The sequence below is a fragment of the Crocodylus siamensis genome, chromosome 6, assembly GCF_052110815.1.
Source record: "Crocodylus siamensis isolate JL-2025a chromosome 6, ASM5211081v1, whole genome shotgun sequence".
Classification (NCBI taxonomy): domain Eukaryota; kingdom Metazoa; phylum Chordata; order Crocodylia; family Crocodylidae; genus Crocodylus; species Crocodylus siamensis.
This window is the reverse complement of record NC_143400.1, coordinates 9,962,430-9,982,139: the sequence shown is the minus strand read 5'-3', so window position 1 is coordinate 9,982,139 and position 19,710 is coordinate 9,962,430. Positions and strand designations below refer to the sequence as shown.

At 50.5% G+C, this 19,710-nt stretch overlaps 2 protein-coding genes across 2 annotated transcripts in view; one reads left to right on the top strand and one right to left on the bottom strand.

The window, feature by feature from the left end:
- Positions 1 to 5,853, top strand: part of LOC149860945 (NACHT, LRR and PYD domains-containing protein 12-like) — a 44,222-nt gene extending 38,369 nt beyond the window's left edge. The window contains exon 11 of the mRNA XM_090053635.1: positions 5,517 to 5,853. Within this exon, the coding sequence (XP_089909761.1) occupies positions 5,517 to 5,640 (124 nt within the window). The 3' untranslated portion in view covers positions 5,641 to 5,853. The remainder of the gene's footprint in view (positions 1 to 5,516) is intronic.
- A 4,547-nt stretch (positions 5,854 to 10,400) lies between these two features.
- Positions 10,401 to 19,710, bottom strand: part of LOC149860944 (NACHT, LRR and PYD domains-containing protein 12-like) — a 38,806-nt gene continuing 29,496 nt past the window's right edge. Inside the window, exons 7-9 of the mRNA XM_090053706.1 lie at positions 17,183 to 17,356; positions 13,622 to 13,795; positions 10,401 to 11,046 (exon numbers count right to left, since the gene is read on the bottom strand). Of these exons, the coding sequence (XP_089909832.1) occupies positions 10,935 to 11,046; positions 13,622 to 13,795; positions 17,183 to 17,356 (460 nt within the window). The 3' untranslated portion in view covers positions 10,401 to 10,934. The remainder of the gene's footprint in view (positions 11,047 to 13,621; positions 13,796 to 17,182; positions 17,357 to 19,710) is intronic.

Genomic DNA, 19,710 nt, shown 5'->3' with positions numbered 1-19,710 from the left:
GGGTGGGGTGGGGTGGGACACCACAGAGGTCCGTGTTCAGGGTCCATGCTCCATGAGCAGGGGCCGAGCCCTGCTCGAAGGAGCTACTGTGTGGTTCCCCTTAGGCTCTGCCATCCAACACTGCACAGCCACACAGCATCTCTCCCCCACTGAGCGCACCCACCTGGGACCGCTGTACATAGCTCAGGCCTCAGCAGCACTTGCAGCAGCAGGGCATGAGATTTCTGCCAGCAGGTGGTCATCTCAGTTCCTCTGAGTCACGTACCTGAGCCCCAGCCCCCTCCCCTGCCCCACCCCAGCCAACCCCCACCCCATGCAGGATGATGCAGTCCAACCTACCTACCTTCCTCCAGCTGCTGCTCAGGAGGAGGCAGGCAGGGCATGTGCGGGGGGCGGGTGCTGCCAACCTGGGACTTCTGCTTCAATTCTCACCAGCTGGCCAAGACACCAGCATGGCCTATGAAATCCAAGACTGTCCCAGACAAACCTGGATGAAAGGTCACCCTAGTGTTGGGGGCCAGCATCCTCCTAGGTCCCGCAGAGTGGAAGGGAAAGAAGGAGAGTGTTATCTGGGGTAGAGGCTGAGGTCCTAACAGTGGGCTGTGGGAGTGTGCAAGGTGCTTACTGTGGCAGTGTGTCAGGATGAATAGTGCAAGCCATCAGAGCTCTCTGCCACCCTTTGCTGTGGCATTAATCCGAGGTATATGACATCCAGGGATTTCTCCACGAACAGGGAGTCTCTGTGTTTTGGGAAAAAAATCAAACTTCAGCCCCTGTGTGCTAGTGGAGCATAGAGAAAGAGCTGTACTAGGTCTGATGGACTTAACTCATGTCTATATTAATCATGTTTGCACCAGCTGCCCTGATGCTAACCCTTCTGAAATGGAAGAGCTCTGATCCGGACCTAGACTGTAATTGGTAATTCTGTCTCAAATGGTTCAGAGCAGGCTTCTGGTCTCAACATGAATATTGAGATAATACTTGAGCTGTCCAAAGGACAGCCACGCATATAATTAGAGGTCAAGAGAGCAGGCCTTCTGAGGAGAGGCTGAGAGGAATGGGACTCTTCAGCCTGGAGAAGAGAAAGCTCAGGGGAGACTTGCTGGTGGCCTGTATGGACATGGCAGTGGGTGCACTAGGAACTGGGAGAGCGTTTGCTTACCAGGGCACCCCAAAGGAAGACAAGGTCTAATGGTCACAAACTTTACCTCCATTTTTTTGAGCAGGGACCAGGTCATCCCCCCCACTGGGATCCAGACATGTTCAAATCACCAGGTCCTGATGATCTCCACCCCCGAGTGCTGAGGGAATTAGCAGAGGTCAATGCAGGACCCCTGGCACAGCTTTACGAGCACTCATGGTGCTCTGGTGAGGTGCCAGAGGACTGGAAAAGGGGCAATGTGGTCCCCATTTTCAAAAAAGGGAGGAAGGAGGACCCAGGAAATTATAGGCCTGTTAGTCTTATCTCAGTCCTGGGGAAGCTCTTTGAGAAAATTATCCAGGTGCACATCTGTGAGAGGGAAGCAGGGGAGTGTATGCTTAGGGGTAACCAACATGGGTTTATTTGAGGCAGGTCCTGTCAGACCAACCTGGTGGCCTTCTTCGACCAGGTCACAAAATCCTTGGATGCAGGTGTTGCGGTGGACGTAGTCTTTCTGGACTTTAGGAAGGCCTTCAACATTGTCTCTCACCCCATTCTCGTTAAAAAATTAGGAGATTGTGGTGTCAATGCCTACACAGTCAGATGGGTCACCTGGAGGGCTGCACCCAGAGAGTGGTGGTGGACAGGTCATTTTCGATCTGGAGGGATGCGGGCAGTGGGGTCCCCCAGGGCTCGGTCCTCAGGCCTGCACTATTCAACATCTTCATCAGTAATTTGGATGAGGGGGTAAAAAGCACCTTGTTCAAATTCGCAGATGTTACTAAGATGTGGGGAAAAGTGGGCACGCTGGAGGAGAGGGACAGGCTGCAATTGGATCTGGACAGGTTACAGGGGTGGGCAGATGAGAACAGGATGGGATTCAACACTGACAAGTGTAGGGTACTGCACCTAGGGAGAAAGAACCAGCAGCATGCCTACAGGCTGGGGAACTCCCTTCTCATCAGCATAGAGGCAGAAAAGGATCTTGGAGTCATTATCGATTCCCAAATGAACATGGGCCAACAGTGTGGGGACATGGTCAGGAAGGCCAACCACACCTTGTCATGCATCCACAGATGCATCTCGAGCAGATCCAAGGAGGTGATCCTCCCCCTCTATGCGGCACTGGTCAGGCCACAGCTAGAGTACTGCGTCCAGTTCTGGGCACCGCACTTCAGGAGGGATGTGGACAACATGGAGAGGGTCCAGAGGAGGGCCACTCGCATGATCAGGGGGCAGTAGGGCAGGCCCTATGAAGAGAGGCTACGAGACCCAAACCTGTTTAGCCTCTACAAGAGAAGGCTGAGAGGGGATCTGGTGGCCATCTACAAACTTGCCAAGGGGGACCAGCAGGGAACAGGACAGTCCCTGTTCCCCCGAGCGCTACCAGGGGTAACAAGGAATAATGGCCATAAGTTGGCGGAGAGTAGATTCAGGCTAGATATCAGGAGGCGCTACTTCACTATCAGGGCAGCTAGGAGCTGGACCCAACTTCCAAGGGAAGCGGTGCTCACTCTTACCCTGGGGGTCTTCAAAAAGAGGCTAGATAGACACCTAGCTGGGATCGTTTGACCCCAGTACTCTTTCCTGCCGATGGCAGGGGGTCAGACTTGATGATCTGCTCAGGTCCCTTCCGACCCTACAAACTATGAAACAACTATAGACTCCCCCTGAAGTGGTGCAAACACCTACTCTGGATACATTCAAGAAACTCCTGGATGCTCACCTTGCTGGGGTCATCTGGCCCTAGTTGACTTCCTGCCACTTGGGCAGGGACCTGGACCCAATTATCTCAGGAGGTCCCTTCCAGCCCTAACATCTATGACACCCATGGGTGTTCTGCATTTGAGGATCTGCCAAATTTGCTCAAATCAAAGATGACATCGGTTTTAAGATTGCCCCTTAGCCCCTTGCTGGGATCCTCCTTTGTTCATGTTGCAGGGATAATTTGATCTCAGCAGTATTCCTGCTCAGAGCAGGCAAGGGCGGGGGTGAACTTGATGATCTTCTGAGGTCCCTTCCAGCCTCTAATTTCCATGGTTTCTATTATTTCTATGATGAGATTCTATATATTGAAATGCTATACATTTGTTACAATTTGTTGTTGGCAGCAGCTGATCTCTGGGGGGGGGGGCATGTGCCCCCCTCCCCAATGCCCCTCCTTCCAATAGAATCTAGTTGTCAGGGGGTTATGTTAAATGCTTCCCCCCCCCCAAAGCTACAGTTGGAAAAGCACCAGCACGGGGGCATACAGAGCTGGGCAGGTGGCTTGGTGGGAAAGGCTCCCCACTTCCTTCCCCACTTCTCCCCTTGTGCAGCCTTCCTCCCACTCTGCAGTGCCAACACCTCCCTCCTGCCACCCTTGTGTCTGCGTAACTGTGGCCTTGACCTGAACTTGGAGCCAAAGCCAGAGCTGCAACAGCCACCTCCTGCACTCGACCCTGACACCCTCCATCTCCTACTTGAATCCAAGACAGGGGGTTTCTTTCCCAACCATGAATGGGGAAACCAATCTCATATTGGATTAGAATAAAATAGATGTTAAGTCCGTTAATCTGAAACATCTCTGGGTGCCAAGGAGCAAGGAAGCCTCCCTTGGTGGATGTGTTACATTGCTGACACCCTCTCATAGATTCATAGTTTGTAATGGGCTGGAAGGGACCTTGGAAGATCATCGAGTCCAGCCCCCTGCACCAAGCAGGAAAGATAACCGAGGGTCAGGTGACCCCAGCAAGGTGACCGTCCAATCTCCTCTTGAAGATTTCCAGGGTAGGTGATTGCACCACCTCTGGAGGGAGCTTATTCCAGAGTCTGGACACCCTGACTGTGAAAAAGTTTTTCTTCATGTTGAGCCTGAATTGATCTTTCAGGAGGTTGTGGCCATTACTCCTGTTTTTCCCCAAGGGTGCCCTGGTAAACAATTGCTCACCGAGTCTAACTTAATGTCCTCCCCTAGTGTAACAGTAAGTGGCTACTAGGTCCCCTCTCAGCCTTCTTTTCTTCAGGCTGAAGAGTCCCAGATCCCTCAGCCTTTCCTCACATGGCTTGCCGTGTAAGCCTGTGATCATACGGGTGGCTCTTCTTTGCACTCGCTCAAGCTTGTCCACATCCTTGTTAAAGTGCGGTGCCCAGAACTGGACTCAGTCCTCCAGCTGTGGTCTCACCAGTGCTGAGTAGAGCAGAAGAATCACCTCCTTGGTTTTGGTGGAGGTGCATCGATTGATGCATGCCGGAGTATTATTTGCTCTACTGGCTACAGCATTGCACTGCCGCCTCATAGTCATACTGTGAACTGTTATTACCTCCAGGTCCCTTTCATTCATGGTGCTGGTCAGTTCGGTGCCGCCAAGCCTGTAGGTGTGCTGGGGGCTGCTCGTCTTGAGGTGGAGCATTTTACATTTCTGAACGTTGAACTTCATCAGGTTTCAGTTGGCCCAATTTGCCAGCCTGTCTAGGTCTGCCTGTAACTGCAGCCTCTCTTCAGGCGTGACCACGCTTCCCCATAACTTGGTGTCATTATGAAGTTGGCCAGTGAGCTCTTCACCCCCACATCCTTAAAGCAGCCCCATCCTCTGACCCACAGCTCTGGCTCCTGCTTTGGGGTTTGTTTTATTTTGTTTTTTGTGAACAGCCGTCCCAGCATCCTTCCTTGACCTGGCTGTACAACAAACACAAGGGTCAGTTAGATGCCACTGCTGTGCTTGCAGCTGGGGTGGATCCTGACCTCCCCAGCTCCAATCCAGAGGCATTTTCTGCCCGATGCTGCAGGAGTACAGCAGCTGCTGGAAACTTGCTTCTACAGCTTGCAAGGAGGTGCTGTAGGACACAGCAAGGAGGGTTTAGATGATATTGCTTCCCAGCAGAGATGATTAGTGAGACTGCATCTCCCACCCCCTCTGCACATGGAGCAGCCCCAGGGAAAGCAGCAGAGCAGCCTGTGTGGGGAAAGGCTCAGCACCCGGGTGAGGGCTACACGGTCCCACCTGCATGTGCTGTGCTCTGGACAGAGCTCGCCAGGGCAGTGGGGTGGGGAGAAGGAAAAAGCTCCAGACCAAAACCCAGTCTTTGTCCTCCCCTTTCCTCTCAGTGCAAAGCAGCTGGGGGTGGTGGGAGCAGCAGCAGGGGTGGGAATGACAGGGACGCTGCAGGCTTCAGCTGGCACCGGGGTGGGGGCTCTTATTAGCAAGGGCCGCACTTCTGTTCTCTCTGTGCAGGGCCTGTCACAGGGGGGTCTGCTCTGTGCTGGGGCTGCTGCAGGACAAGGCCTATCCCAGCGCAGACCCCAGTGGTGTGCGGTATCCCGGGGTCCATGGCTTCTACATGGCGATACCCAAAAGACAATTAATGCTTTTTTCTTTCTCATTTTCCCCCAAAGGTTGAGCCTTCATGAACTAAATGCAGAAACAAAGCAAGAGCTGGAGGCTGTGAAAGGAATGAAGCCTGGTCTGGTCATAGAGCAATTGGAAATGGACGTGTTCGACGACAGTGCAGATTGGTAGAAAATCCTCCTGCACCAGCTGCCTGGCCAGTAGCTGGAGGAGAAGGGGAGGAGCTGGGACCATCTGGCACTCAAGCTGGGCACCATCATTGCCAGGGAGTCCCGCAGCAATGTACAGCCAGTGTGGTAGGATTTGGGTGAAGATGGCCAGGGCCAATCTCCTGTGGGTGGGAGAGACTCATGAGTAGAAACTGTGCTTGCTTCATGTTTGATCTGATTTTTGTGGGGCAGTTGGTTTTGGGGATGGGGGTGGGGGCGGGTAGAGAGCAGCAGGGCTGAGGGGCTCAGTCCCTGGGGATGGGGAGCTGTGGGCTCCTGAGGGGTCTGGGTACCTGTTCCTTTCTGCTTCTGTGGATGGAGAAGAAGCCCTCAAAGCCGCTCTTTGGAGCCCATGGGGAGTTTCCAGTCTGCGGCGTAGCTGTCCCTGGCACTTGTGTATCCCCAGGGTGTTTGCAGTGTCACATGCTTCCACGGCCATAGAGCTGGTGTTTTCTGTCACTGTCCCCAGCAGTGCAGTTTCCTTGGTGTATATTTGTGTCCATTTTGTTGGAGTCCAATAAAGAACCCGCATCCAGAAACTGCCTTGCACTTTGTGGGGGGGGGTCTCATTTGTGCCACAGTCTTGCTGCTTTCTAACATTTCCCTATTCTTAAGACAGAGGTAATTGCTATTGTCCAATTATTTTCCAACTGCTCCCTGCTTTTGTCCAGCTGCTCCATGGAGATAACATAAGCAATTTGTGGTCCCAGGACTATGATCCACAATCCACTGGTTGTGAGTCGTAGGCCCAGGACTGCATGGGAGCATTTATCTGCCACCAGTGGGATCCAGCAGAAAGGACAACATCCACTTGTGGGCTTGGCTCCCCACACCTCCTTTTGCTCTCTGTCAGTGATAGAAACCCAGTCACCAGCACTTCTTATGAAGTATACAGGGTGGGAGAGCATCGTAAGCCTTTTTATGCAATTCCTCTGAACATGTTCTAGCTTTTAATACCGTATGGGAATGCTTACTATGATCTAAATAAAATCTGTGCTAAGCATGCCGTTGCATGCGGCCCTTAGCTTATATGAAATGCTGAGGAATAGTGAGCCTGAAAATTACACTTGGCTGTGGATCCCAGACCAGGCCACCTCCATCCAACTTGATTTAGAAAGATGTCTTAATCCTTGAGGTAAAAAGTGGCAGCTTATGTGAGAGTTTCAGATTAAAGACACTGTTTGGTAAAATGGCATTTGCTGTGTGGTAATATGTGTAATCTTCTTTATAAGCCTGGTTGACATGTATTTGCCACTTTCCAGAGAGTCCCATTGGTATTGAAATGTGGCATATGATGCTAACTTACTGGGTCGTGTTTGGGAAACTGATTGTGGACCAAGGTGTAACTCTGTGTAGGCGTTAGCATCAAATTGAAAGTCAAGCCTGCCTCTCCTGATTCAAGTGACTGAAAAATTTACTGGATACAATTTGGCTAAATACTGAAGGAAAACCCCCCTGTTGGTGCATACTCCAACTGAGAAGGTGCATAAACACGGCTCACTATAACTTCCATGGCAATCGTCAAAGAAAAAAATGGTGATGTAATGTTTCTCAACTGCATATTTGTCAAGTTGTGAAAATGGTAGGATGTGATTTTAACTATACTCAAAGACCCATGCACTGGCAGTCAGCCTTTTGAGGATATGAGGTGTTTGATAAAAGTGATTTAAAAGATGTGCGGGAACGGATGCCACCAGATGATCTTCTTCGCACTATTCGGGGTCCAGGCCTAGAGCGAAAAGTGCGAGAAGTTCAAGAAACAGCTAAGCAAACTTCAATTATAATTCAAAAGTCTGCAAATGCTATTGTATCTGCATTGCATGATGTTCAGGATGCTGCACAGCATTGGTAGTGGGAGACATGGTTCTGCTGGTCACCTACTGCCATTCACATATTTACTTTGGCCTTTCACCCTATTGTGGTAATCCTAACCATTGGGGTCCTACCCTCTATTTTTAGTGCCTGCTTGCCTGCTGCACTAAAAGTTTGATGACTCAAGTCAAAAACAAAGAATGCAAAGAGGAGCTTTGAGTTCTCCTCTCACAAACCTCTAAAGCTTAAAAACAAGACATGAAGAGTGATGGTGGTGTTGCTGTGGTCATAATCCAATCCAGATTGGTGCAGCTGGCACTCACTGTGCTGGAGGGGTACAGCTAAAAGAAACACAGTTAATGCCCCGGGACCCCTGTCTGCATGGACTGCCACAAGAAATGCTCTGTAGGCATCCCGGGGCCATACATTCCCTGGGCCCAATATGAGACGCTTGCAGAAGGCATAATTGGCTATACGGCTTTACTGCTGGATGGGGGAATGTAGAGGCTTTAGATAGAGCCACATGGGGGTATGGACAACAGAAGGACTAAAATGAGGAACTCATCACAACTTCTAGTCCGTTGGATTTCCAAATTCCAAAGGTTGTCATACTTTGCCTGGGATGGCTGGTGGAAGTCTGCCTTGCAAATTAATAAGTGGCAAACCAAGATTCACCCCTATCAAGTGAGGCTATCTGTGCTATGTGGTTTATCTCTGAAGACAACATTTTGTAACCTATTTGTAACCCCTGTCAGTAAGCAAGCTGCAAGAGGATGTGGTTTTCCAAATCACCCTTTGATAGACATAACAGAAACAATCTAAAACATTATAATGCAGGTGGCACAGAAGTGAATGATTAGGTTGGTGTAGCAGACAACCGCAAAGATTGCCAGAAAACCATCCTTACGATACTGAAACTGAATCGTAAAATGTGGTTGGTTCATTCAGAGGTAATTAGTTCACTCTCAAACCTCCAGCGGCCCACTGGCCTTGTGACTAGGTTAAAAGGCATATCTGGAAATACGATGCCATCTGAACACGGGCATCAAGGAAGGAAGTGTAGCATGAGATTTTGAGTCATGCTGAGGTTTTGAGCAAGTCTAAGCCCAAGACCGAAGTACGATGCTATAAATTAAATGTTCAGATGACAATTGCAGTAATTTTCATGCACCTTGTACATATGGTAAAAAAATAAGCTTGATAGATAATCAATGCCTGTGACCAAGAAGCTCCAAAAGTGAAAGTATAAAAAGAGGAAGCAGGTATGCATGGGTGTGCGCACATGCTGGGAACCCGGGGAGACAGAAGCGACTGCTGTTTCCTGCCTCTGGAACTTGGGTTGTGGGGCACCTGATCCATCACGCACACAGCGAGGGTCTGAGGACTGGCACACCTGAAGGCCACTGCTGAGAAGCTTTCATCTCACCTGTCAGGTCATATGATGGAGAGAAAATCTCTATGTCTGTCCCGGGTTTATGAATGAAGATTGCTTGATGCCAGATTGGATGAGTGCAAGAGAAAGACCGATTCTCTTTCTGCCCAAGCCAAACCTGCCATCAAATATGAGCATTCTGGGTCTCATTCCAACCCCTTCTCTAATGGACATGATATATTCACTGAGTTGTAATGCAGGTGTGTTGTACTGTGAGTGTTCCCTTATGCTGCTACTTTTGTCACCTACCCAGCACTGTAGACATAGCAGCACTTCTCTAGGCCCATGGAGCTCTTATTTCTGCTTGCAGAAATGCCCAGGTGATCAGTCTCCCTTCACAACAGTTGTAACACAATCATCACCCACCACAGTGCCTGAGCACACTTGTATCTTTGTCTATCCAGTTCCCCTGCTGTCATCTTCAGTCTCTAAATGTGCTTGTACATGTGACAAAATTTGCCCTTTCTTGAATTTCAAAGGCATTACAGTTTGCACACGTGGGTTTTCCTGACAGTTTAAAAGTCTTCCTGGTGTTTTAAAGTAAAACTCATCCCAACGTAGTCTAGCTTGGGTCACCACGAATTAAACCTTTGCGTCCATGGATTTGTTAGCTGCAAACAGAAGCGTGCCAGGGGCGTAGGTTGTAGCCATGGTGGTCTAAGGACACAGGCAGACAAGGTTCTTTGGATGAATCTGATATCTTTTATTAGAGCAAATTAAGTTGGTCTAATAAAAAGATACCAGATTCACCCAAAGAACCGTGCCTGCAAATAGAAATGCACTCATAAAGAGCCCCTTCGTCCACCAGACAGTGCTGCAACTCTTGTATAGTTCACTCCTTCGGCCACCACATCTTGCTTCCATTTGCAGAGAGGAGAAAGGAGCTACCTGGAATTTGCCAGTATTTCTGTATAATGTTTATTTCCAGACACCGGGTGTAGCAGTTCAGACTGACATGAATCAATCTTCTTCTCACCCACCTGTGCAGACCCCTGTGCCTCACCCCGTCTCCAACTCTATAATCATATATACATGGACAGAGCCTTTTGCTCACATAAACTCTCTGTCCAGACACATGCATAAAACACGCGTTCAAACACAGAGATACACCCCTCCCATACACATACTCTTGTGTATGTGAAGTGGGCACGTCAATAATAGGCATAATGTAATTAAGCAATTTACTGTAATGCCAGATGGATGTTATAGCTGTGGCATTTCAGGAATCATGCAAGAGGCAATATCCTTTCTTGCCAGAGCCACCTGCCTGCTAGGACTGAGAACCAGCAGCCTTGCTTCACAGGCGAGGCAGAGCACCCCAAGAGGGTTGGAGCTGTGTGGGCTGGGATGGCTCTTCTGGGTAGGGGGAAATTCTGGGAAGTTTCCACCTCTGTGCTTAAGGGAATATGCTGACTGTAGCAAGAATGAGAGCCCCCAAAGTACAAGACAGTTTCTGGATGCAGGATCTTTATTGGAGTCTAGCAAAACCAACACAAGCACACACCAGGTAAAGTGAAATGCTGGGGACGGAGACAGAAAACACCAGCTCTGTGGCTGCGGAAGCACGTGACACTGCAAACACCTTGGGGATACTCAAGTGCCAAGGACAGCTACGTGACAGACTGGAAACTTCCCACAGGCTCCAAAGAGGGGCTTTGGGGGCCTCTTCTCCACCCAGAGAAGCAGAAAGGAACTGGTACCCAGACCCGTCAGGAGCTCACAGCTCCCAATCCCCGGGGCCTCAGCCCCTCAGACCTGCTGCTCTACACCCCACTCCCACCCCTGAAGCCAAGTCCCCCACAACATCAGCCCAAACATGGAGCAAACCCAGCTCCTACTCATCAGTCTCTCCTCACATATAGGAGATTGGCCCTGGCCATCTTCACCCGACTTGTGCGCTGCTGCTGGAGTCCCTGGCGCTGACGGCTGAGCAGATGAAACGTGGCAGGTGCTTCCTGCTCCTCTCCCTTCTCCTCCAGGTAGTGGCAGGACAGCCAGTGCAGGGAGATTTCTCACCAATCAAAAACATGCCATTTCAGTTCCTCTGTGACCAGATCAGGCTTTATTCCTTTTACAGCCTCCAGCTCTTCCTTTGTTTTTGCATTTAGTTGGTGAAGGCTCAGCCTTTGCGGGGTAAATGAGAAAGAAAAAAGCATTAATTCTCTCTGAGGCTGGAGGGCACAGGTGGGATCAGAGGCTGAAGAGGGCAGGTGGCAGGGGGTACAAGAAACAGGTATATAAGTACCACAGAAGGCAGGTTCCAGGGGGCACAGATACAGAGGGTGACAGGAGGCAGGGGTAGGTAGTGCTGGCACAAGTGGGGGAAGAAGGGGCGAACCTGTCCCACCAAGCCACCTGGCCCCCTCTGCATGCTCCCATGCTGCTTCTTTTCCCACTGTAGGCATTTGGGGATGGGGGAGGATTTAATATGACCCACCAATAATTAGTTTCTACACATGAAAAACCATAACTAATCAATTAAATTCCTATATATAGAATCTAATTGTTGAGGAGTTGTCTTAAAAGTTGAAGTCATCTAGGATTCAGGTAAACACGATGGATCCGCACATGCAGAACACCCACGATTGTGCTTTTAGAAACACGGGTCACAGATTGAATCCCTCAGCTCCCAGAGGACCCATATCACAACAGCCCTGTTACAGCCACACCAAGCCAACAGGACTGGACTTCTGAGGATCCACTCCTTCCCAAATCTTTCACTTGAACATTTACAGTTGCAAACCCTCACTCATTCTAAAATCTGCTCTGGTACATCCTTGAGGGGACCATTTACAACATCATGGGGCTAACACCAGTGCAAAATTGTTGTTGAGGAAAAAGTACAAAGGAAGGCAGGGAGAAAGGGGACTTCGGGGTCTGGGAAAGAGAAGACTGAGGGAAGATTTGGCAACCAGCGTCACCTACATTAGGGGTTTCCAGGTGGCAGATCAATGGGCCATGAGCAGTACAGGAAGGTTTCAAATATAACCCATGGCGTTGCATGGCTCTGGAACCCAAGGGGTGATTGCCCCCACCACTCACTCCTGCACTGTTTGCTAATTGCCAAATTTGGGGTCTTCAGGGGCTGCTTCAGTGGTTATTCAAGGTCAGCAGCAGGGGAAGGATGGGGGGGGGTGCAAATCAGTGGCAATAATCAGCCCCTCAGTTCTGGAGCTGCTCCACCACAGTGGCTCCGGCAGCTGTGCTGATAACCTGCTGCTCCTCCGCCACATGGGCTCATCCAGCCACTGAGAAGCTGCACACTTTGGATACAGCCTGTGCAAAGTCCCAGGGTCCAGTTCCAACATCTAAGCACAAATAATTTGGACAGCCCTGACATACATGATTGTAGTTACAGAGGATCCTCTGTGTCTGCAAGGGATGGGGAAAGAAGGAACAGTCTTACATTACTTCAGAGGAGATTAGCCTTCGGTGTGAGAATTTCTAACCATGGCATTGCTTAGGCATTGGGACTTGCTAGATAGGAAGTGTGGGGAATCTCCTCCCTTGGATGGTTTTAAGAGTAGTTTAGACAAATACTTGGATGGGAAGATTAGGACAGGGATGATCCTGCCCTGAATTAGGGGTTGGATAAGATGTGACCACCTGAAGCCCATGCATCCCCATATCCCTGTGACACTGTGAAGCCCTAAACATTTCATAATGTATTCGTTGTCTGACAGATCCACAGAAGTCCTTACTAGGGCTGTGTGAGATTTCACCACCAGTTTTGTTTCAACGCTATTTCGACCTGTTTTGAGGCCGAAACAGCAAAATTGAAATGAAACGGTTATGGTCAAAACAGCCTTGAAACGAAATGAGGCAAGTTTTGCTTTCAGGATTTGGGGGTGCAGTTTCTCCAAACCCCTGCACCTATCTCCTTCAAACATGGCAGGCTTTGTGGCCTCAGCAGGGGCTAGCATTCCTGTAGTTTTGACCCCGCTGAGGCTTCACACATGCACACGACACAGGTTTGGCTCTCAAGTTTTTGGGGTGCAGTTTCTCTGAACCCCCTGCACCTATCTTCTTGAAACGTGGCACGCTTTATGCCCTCATAAGCGGCTACCATTTCTGTAAGTTGTATCCAAATCTGTCCAGAAATGATGAAGCCATGGGCTGTTTTGACTTTCCCCGTTATAGCCTACGGGCGAAACGTTGAAAGCGTCGAAACGGTGAAACGTTTTGACGGGACGAAATGGAACAGCCGTTTCGACTCGAAAAAAAAGTTGAAACGAAACGCTGTTCTGTCGAAACATCAAAACGCTGGTCGAAATGAAACGCTTCCATTTGGCACAGCCCTACCTCTTACCACGTCTTCCCATCTGGCTTCCAGCTACACAAGTCTTGTTTTTTCATTCAGTTGCTTCATGATTTTTAAATGCTTTTTATTTTCATTTTTAATTCTATGACTTGGGGACATCTTTGCTTTTCAGCTATAGAATCTAGACACTAGGGAGGGTGTTTTATACCCATCCAAAAATAGTGCCCCCCTGTTCCAGATTGCCTTACCCCCATCCCCGATTTCACTAAAAATAATATAGTCACCCTACCCAACAGAGACCAAGCAACACAGACCCAGGTGTCTGAAGTAAGTCTACCTATTCCACTATCCCCCAAAAGTAGGAAGAAGATATCGCCTCATGTTGAATGTTTTCATAGAGACTCAGCAAGTGCCCGGAGGAAGCTGCAGGCTCCTTACCGCAGTGTCTGCAACTTGCAGCTGGGATGTCTCAGTCCCTCACACAGCAGCCGCACACCGCCATCTCCCAGACCAGTGTTATGATTCAGGTCCAGCTGTGACAGGGTGGGGCTGGCGTTGAAAGCAGAGGCGAGATCCCCACAGCAGGCATCTGTGAGACCACAATCCCACAACCTGCAGGACAGAGAAGGACAGAGCAGAGTGATCAGGGCAAAATAAGGTCATTGCAGATCCTTTCACAGGCAGCCCCATCCATAACCCTCTCCTGAAGGACATTAACACGAAGCACTGGGCAGAAAACCCTACCTTAGGTCTGGTCCAAGTTTCAGGCCTTGCCCAATGACAAAACAGGAAGTTGGGAAAAAACAAGGCCCTGAGAGGGCATGGACTATATAAGCCTGCTCCACAGCCCCTGTTGCTGTTTTAAATCAGGATATTCTTGGCTTTTCATGAGCCAGCTGGGAGCCTGGATGTTGCTACTGACCCTTTGTATTCGGCTGTGGCCCCATGTGCAGCCTTGAAGTAAAAAAACTCTCTCTCGGTTCGTTTTCTTTGGAGGCTCATTGAATAACAAATCCTTAGGCACACATTGTTGGTGAGACAAAAGGTATATATTTGCAAATAGGGTCAGAGGGAGAAGACAAAAGATCAAAACCCTCTGCCCCTGAGTACAATCATTAGCAGGCTTTTATCCCCTCTTTTCTGGCACGTGTACAGAAACAGGAACTCTTACAACTCATTTCCGGTTCATACAAACATGCATGAGAATACGTCAGATCATGCATCCCATGTGTATTATAATTAGCTACTTAAGTATGCGGGGCGGATAGGCTTAATATGTATTAGGTTATTACGCTTGCCCAGAAAGCACTGGAGGTTATGGAGGGTTTAACTTCAAGGCTAAGACTGCAATTATTCTTATCTTAGCCTAAGAACTGTGGGAGCCATCAAAGAAAGTGTGATTTAGTGTAACAAAGAGATAGTAAATTTGCAGAACAAAGAGAGCTCTTGGAGTTTTTCCTTCAGTTTCCAACCCCCCCCTTCCCTCTCTCATTAAGGAGACAAGGAGGGCTGGCAGCCTTGCTTATTCAAAGGACAACACTATTGATGGGAGCTAACAGCTATTGATAATGCATTTTTAATAATATTTCTAACAGCCTCCTGAAAATGGGAATGAGGCCTCTCCCAGCCACAGATTCACAATCTGGACCCATGCTCCTCATGCCCTACACAAGTCTGAATGTTTCCCCCAGTACTACAGGTGTCCTGAAGCAGCCTCCTGCCCTCGTATGGAGCTTCCTGGAATACAAGAGTGAGGCTGCCCCACTACAGACACCATCTGCTCAACATGCCTCTTGCTCGACTTCCCCTGTGGTGGCCAGGAGGGGGTGTTCCTGCATCAAGTAACCCACCTAACTGTGCCTGACCACCTTCCAGGCTCTGAGTGCCTCCCTCGGGGGCACCTCATATCCAGCTGACCCCCTTCCTGGAGCACACCCACAAGCCTGGGGGTAACGCCACCACCACCCAGTATCTGGACTGATCTGGGACCTGAGCCCTCTGGGAAACACAGGCCTAGTAGTCCCTAAGGGTATTTGACCCACTGCAAGAACTTGTGCTTCCCTCAGTCTGAAGCAGTCTCCCTTAGTCAGCCAGACCAAGGGGACCCAAGGGCATAATCTAGACCCGGGTAGGCAACTTTTTTTCAGGCAGCAAGGCAGACTCCAGGGTGCAGGGAGGAGCGGGGAAGATCAGGCTTGCTGGGGTTTTTTGTTTTGTTTTTCAGTGGAGCCTGCCCGCATGAGCTGCCGCTGAGCTGCCTGCACAGCCCCTGAGCAGCACAGGACCTGGTGCTTCCCTCTGCAGCTGTTGCACTTCATTAGGTAGCAAACTAAACACCTCGGAGGCATTTTATTTTGCTGTGTCCCAAAGTCATTTAAAGTGGAATATGCCACCAACAGTGTAAGCAGCAGCACAGTTAAAGTGGTGCTAAAGTACATTTAAGCAGCCTTAAAGGCCAATTTTGTGGCATGTACAAGGGCCCCTAGTCTAAAAACCTGCCAGAAGCAGGATCATCCCTTTTCAAACTATCCTATACAACTATCCTATATCAACTGTACATAAAACTATACTAACCCTGATACAACATAGACCTAATGCTCTAATTAGGCACAGGTAAAGCAGAACCGCAGTAGATAGCCTCCTGTTTATAAAAAATGTTGAAAATACATATTCAAGAGGTCCCAGGTAGAGGGCTATGCCCCCAGCTACTGAGAAAGGCAAAACCCTTGCAGTCCATACTAATCTGACCATGGGGTAAAATTCCTAAACATGGCAATCAGTCTGACCTTCAGTGGAGGTGCATGACCTCCAGCCAGGAACCTCTAGCTTTGCTCCTAGTGGGAGAATCAGCACACCCCAGTTGAAGTCCCCAGCCTTAGCTATACCTAACACCCAAAGCCACTGGGGAGGCTTAAAAACACCCTGACACAAATAGCATAAAAAAGGGAGCTGGGGTTAGGAACAAGCAGCAAAGCCCAGAAGCAATGGGAATAAATGCCCATGGTAGAAAATAGGCATAGCTATGCCTAGATCATCCCTGACCGGTAGCTGTCCACCCTCTACCCGTACACCTCTAGCGATGGAGAGTCCACAACTTCCCTGGGCAGTCTATTCCACTACCTCACTATCTGCACAGTGAAGAGTATTTCTGGCTATCCAAGCAAAATTTACTTTGCTGTAGCTTTAGGCAATTGATTCACATCCTTCTCCGCAGCAAGAGGGAAAAGGTGCTTTCCCTCCTCTTCATGGCAAATAGTTAAAGTCTGCTATCATGTTCCTTCTTCAGCACCTTTTCAGCAAACTAACCAGAAGAGAGGGGAAAAGTGACTTGCCTCCTGGCAAGAAGCAGTGAGATCTCTTGACCGGCTGTCCAGACCTCTGTGCCTCAGGCCAGTGGCTGCCAACCTTTTTCATCCCTACACTCCCTGCTTCAGGCTCTCACAGAACTGAACAGGGCACTTCACCTCAACATGGCCCCCAGCACTCTCCCCAAACCTGTGAACAGGCCCACAACCTACACAACACTGGTCACTGGCCAGGCGGACCGGAAAGACACACGAGCTGGCTCCACGCACAGCACTTCCACAACAGCAGCAGCAGCAGAGCCTTGTTCACGGAGTGGCACCAGGGATAACAAGCGCTGCCCCCCAGGGATGCTGAGGAGCAGGCCTCTAGCACCACGGTGAAGGAATCGTGCTGCTTCCCATTCGGGAAACGCATCTCAGCTGGGCAGCGCGGGGTGGCAGAGGTGTTGTGGCAGGTTGCTGCATTCCCCTGCCCTGTGCCTCCAGCCGTGCCCACCTGAGCCACTGCCACAGCCCACTGGTAGGGCCCGTGCACCAGGGAAGTCCATTTGCCCCCAGCACACATGCACTGGGAGCTGCAGGAGAGGTGGTACAGGTAGGCCTGGCTTTGTGCCCAGTATGGGCACCAGGCATGCCTCCCCCCCAAACCAAGCCCAACACATAGAGGGTCCAATGGAAGCCCTGTGCTCCTTACCCCAGTGTCTGTAACTTGCAGCTGGGATGTCTCAGCCACTCGCACAGCAGCCGCACGCCGCCATCCCCCAGACCAGCATTACCGCCCAGGTTCAGCTCTGTCAGGCTGGGGTTGGTCTTGAGAGCAGCAGTGAGATCCTCACAGCAGGCATCTGAGAGACAGCAGCTATGAAACCTGCAGGAGAGGGAAGCACAGAGGAGAGAGATCAGGGCATGAGTGGGGCGCAGAGCAGCTGCTCTTAGGTTTGGCTCTCGCCACCATCCATCTCCAATCAGCATGCACAATGGGACATAAGTCCTGCCTCCTGCCCTGCCCCAGGATCTACCCCTTGGCCAAGGAGAAACCAGCACAGCCCCAAAGTCTGTGCTGCACCTGTGGCCAGTCAGCACTGAAAAGGGCCCAGCCCGCACCCTCTGCTCCCTGTCAAAGAGGAACGAGGGGCTTCCTCCCTAAACCCCGCTCCTGGCTAACCACAAGGCAGCACAAGCAGGAGGTCATCTCATCAGGGCTGCTTATTCAACTCCATATGAATCAGGTGGCTTCATCCCTGCCCAGCCCCAGACCGGTGCGGGCCAGTGAGAGCTGCCCCTGGAGCAGGAGGAGCCCCCTCCCCAGCACCAATCTGCTCCTCCGTGCCCCAGCACCAGGAGACCCCAGCCCGTCTGCTACTGGCTCTGAGCACCAGGTCTGGGGAGAGGAGGTGGCTGCCAGGCCCAGTAGAGCTAGGAGCAGACCTGCCTTTCCACTGAGACCAGGGGTCGAAGGTGAAGAGAGAGAGGGCGACGGCCCCAGGGCTATGGGGGGCCCTGGTGTCGAGGGAGACAAGGGACCCTGAGAGGACCGTGGCCGCATGAGCCTGTTGGCAGGACCAGCGCCAGAGGTCGGTGGCTGCTGCTCCTGGAGACGAGACTGTCACTGCTGGTACCTCATGGACCACCTGGGAGCCGGCTGCTGCCTCCTGACACCCTGTGTTCAGTCCTGCCTGCTAACATGAGACAAGGTGCAGGGCACATGCAACCTTCACAGCCACAGCGTCCCTTCTTCCAAGCTATGAGCCCTTTCCCCAGAGGGAGTCGTAGCCCGCAGTGAAGGGATTTCTACCTTCGACATGCACAGAAATTCAGGCCCTAAATCCCCACTCCACTCCCTCCTCTGAAACCGAGCAGGGGGTCTAAGGACATCCCAGTGAGAAAAGCCACACATTATACCGTTCGGGGAAGGCCAAAACAGGGGGCACCATGAAGGTGTTTCTCCCCATAGCACAGGGGTGTGACAGGGCAATGATACAAGCGGCAGGAGTGAGAAAAGTGGAGAAGAGTGATCTGGGCATTAAGGAGTCAGATACAGCTGCCAAGCCCAGAACAGGAACAACGCATCCACCTTCCACCAAGACAAAGCATCGAAAGGGGAGAGAGAGAAAAGGTGAAATGGGGTCAGGCCCCAGAGCGAGCAGGGCTCCTGGATATGGTGGAGGGTAAAGCCCTGAGAAGGCACCCTGTTGTCCTGCTCTCAGGCCCTGCTACGAAGCCCCTGGGGTGGATCTGAATGGAGACTTTCACTCCTGCTTCCTGCAACTCCTTGCCGAGTCCTGCCTCCTGGCACAGCTGGTATCTCACTGAGTAGTGAAGGGAGCAGGGTGGCTGTGGTCATCTACAACGGGGCTGCTACCTACTGCCATTTGCCTTCCTGGAGAAGGAGGCATCTCCTAACAGGAAACGCCAGAGCCTGCACACACCTTCATGTCATCGTGCCCTGAGCCTGAACACCTCTGCCTGGCCTCCATCAACACCACCGTGTCCAGAGAGTTGTGTCACGGTCTCACTACAAGCTTCCTGGAAGAAATAGCTGAGGGCATCCCTGTAGGCTGTAGAAGTGGTCAGTAACTGATGGACCGCACTGAGTCTGGCCTAGGACAACCCTGAATTAGGAATATATGTGCTTGAACTGGCACGCAGTCAGGAATCAATCGGCTTGCTTTTGAATCGCAAGCAATAGCCTGGGCAGGAGAATAGGAATCTGCTTCTCAAGCCACTAATATTAGAGTTGGCCAAGAAGGAAGAACTGCTTTTTGGAAAAGTGTGTAACAGCAGCGAACCGTAACAACTTATGTTTCGCCTTTCTGGAACAGCTGCACCGTATGTAGTCAGCTACAGACTTTGTTGGCCTGTTGAAACCTTAGCTGTTTTCAAGGGACTCTTGCTAAATTGCAGGTATGTGGCTAAAGCCAGCCTGTTTCAAAAGGACCCTCTGCAGATGGTACAACGGGTTAGCCAGCAAAGTAAAAGAAACCGAACTGGGAAAGGGATACGAAGCCCTCTTTCCAGATCAGTACTTTTTACATGGACACAAGCTAATTGGCATCCTTCCAGTCCACAGGCAAACAGGTTCAGTGCAAAATCTCAGTGAAAGACAAAATTGGGTAACACAGACCTGAATCTTTATATGAATGAGCAACATATGAATATTGGCCACATCTACATGAGGCACTGACTGGACAGTAGGCCATGACTACTGCACAGTAGTGTCAC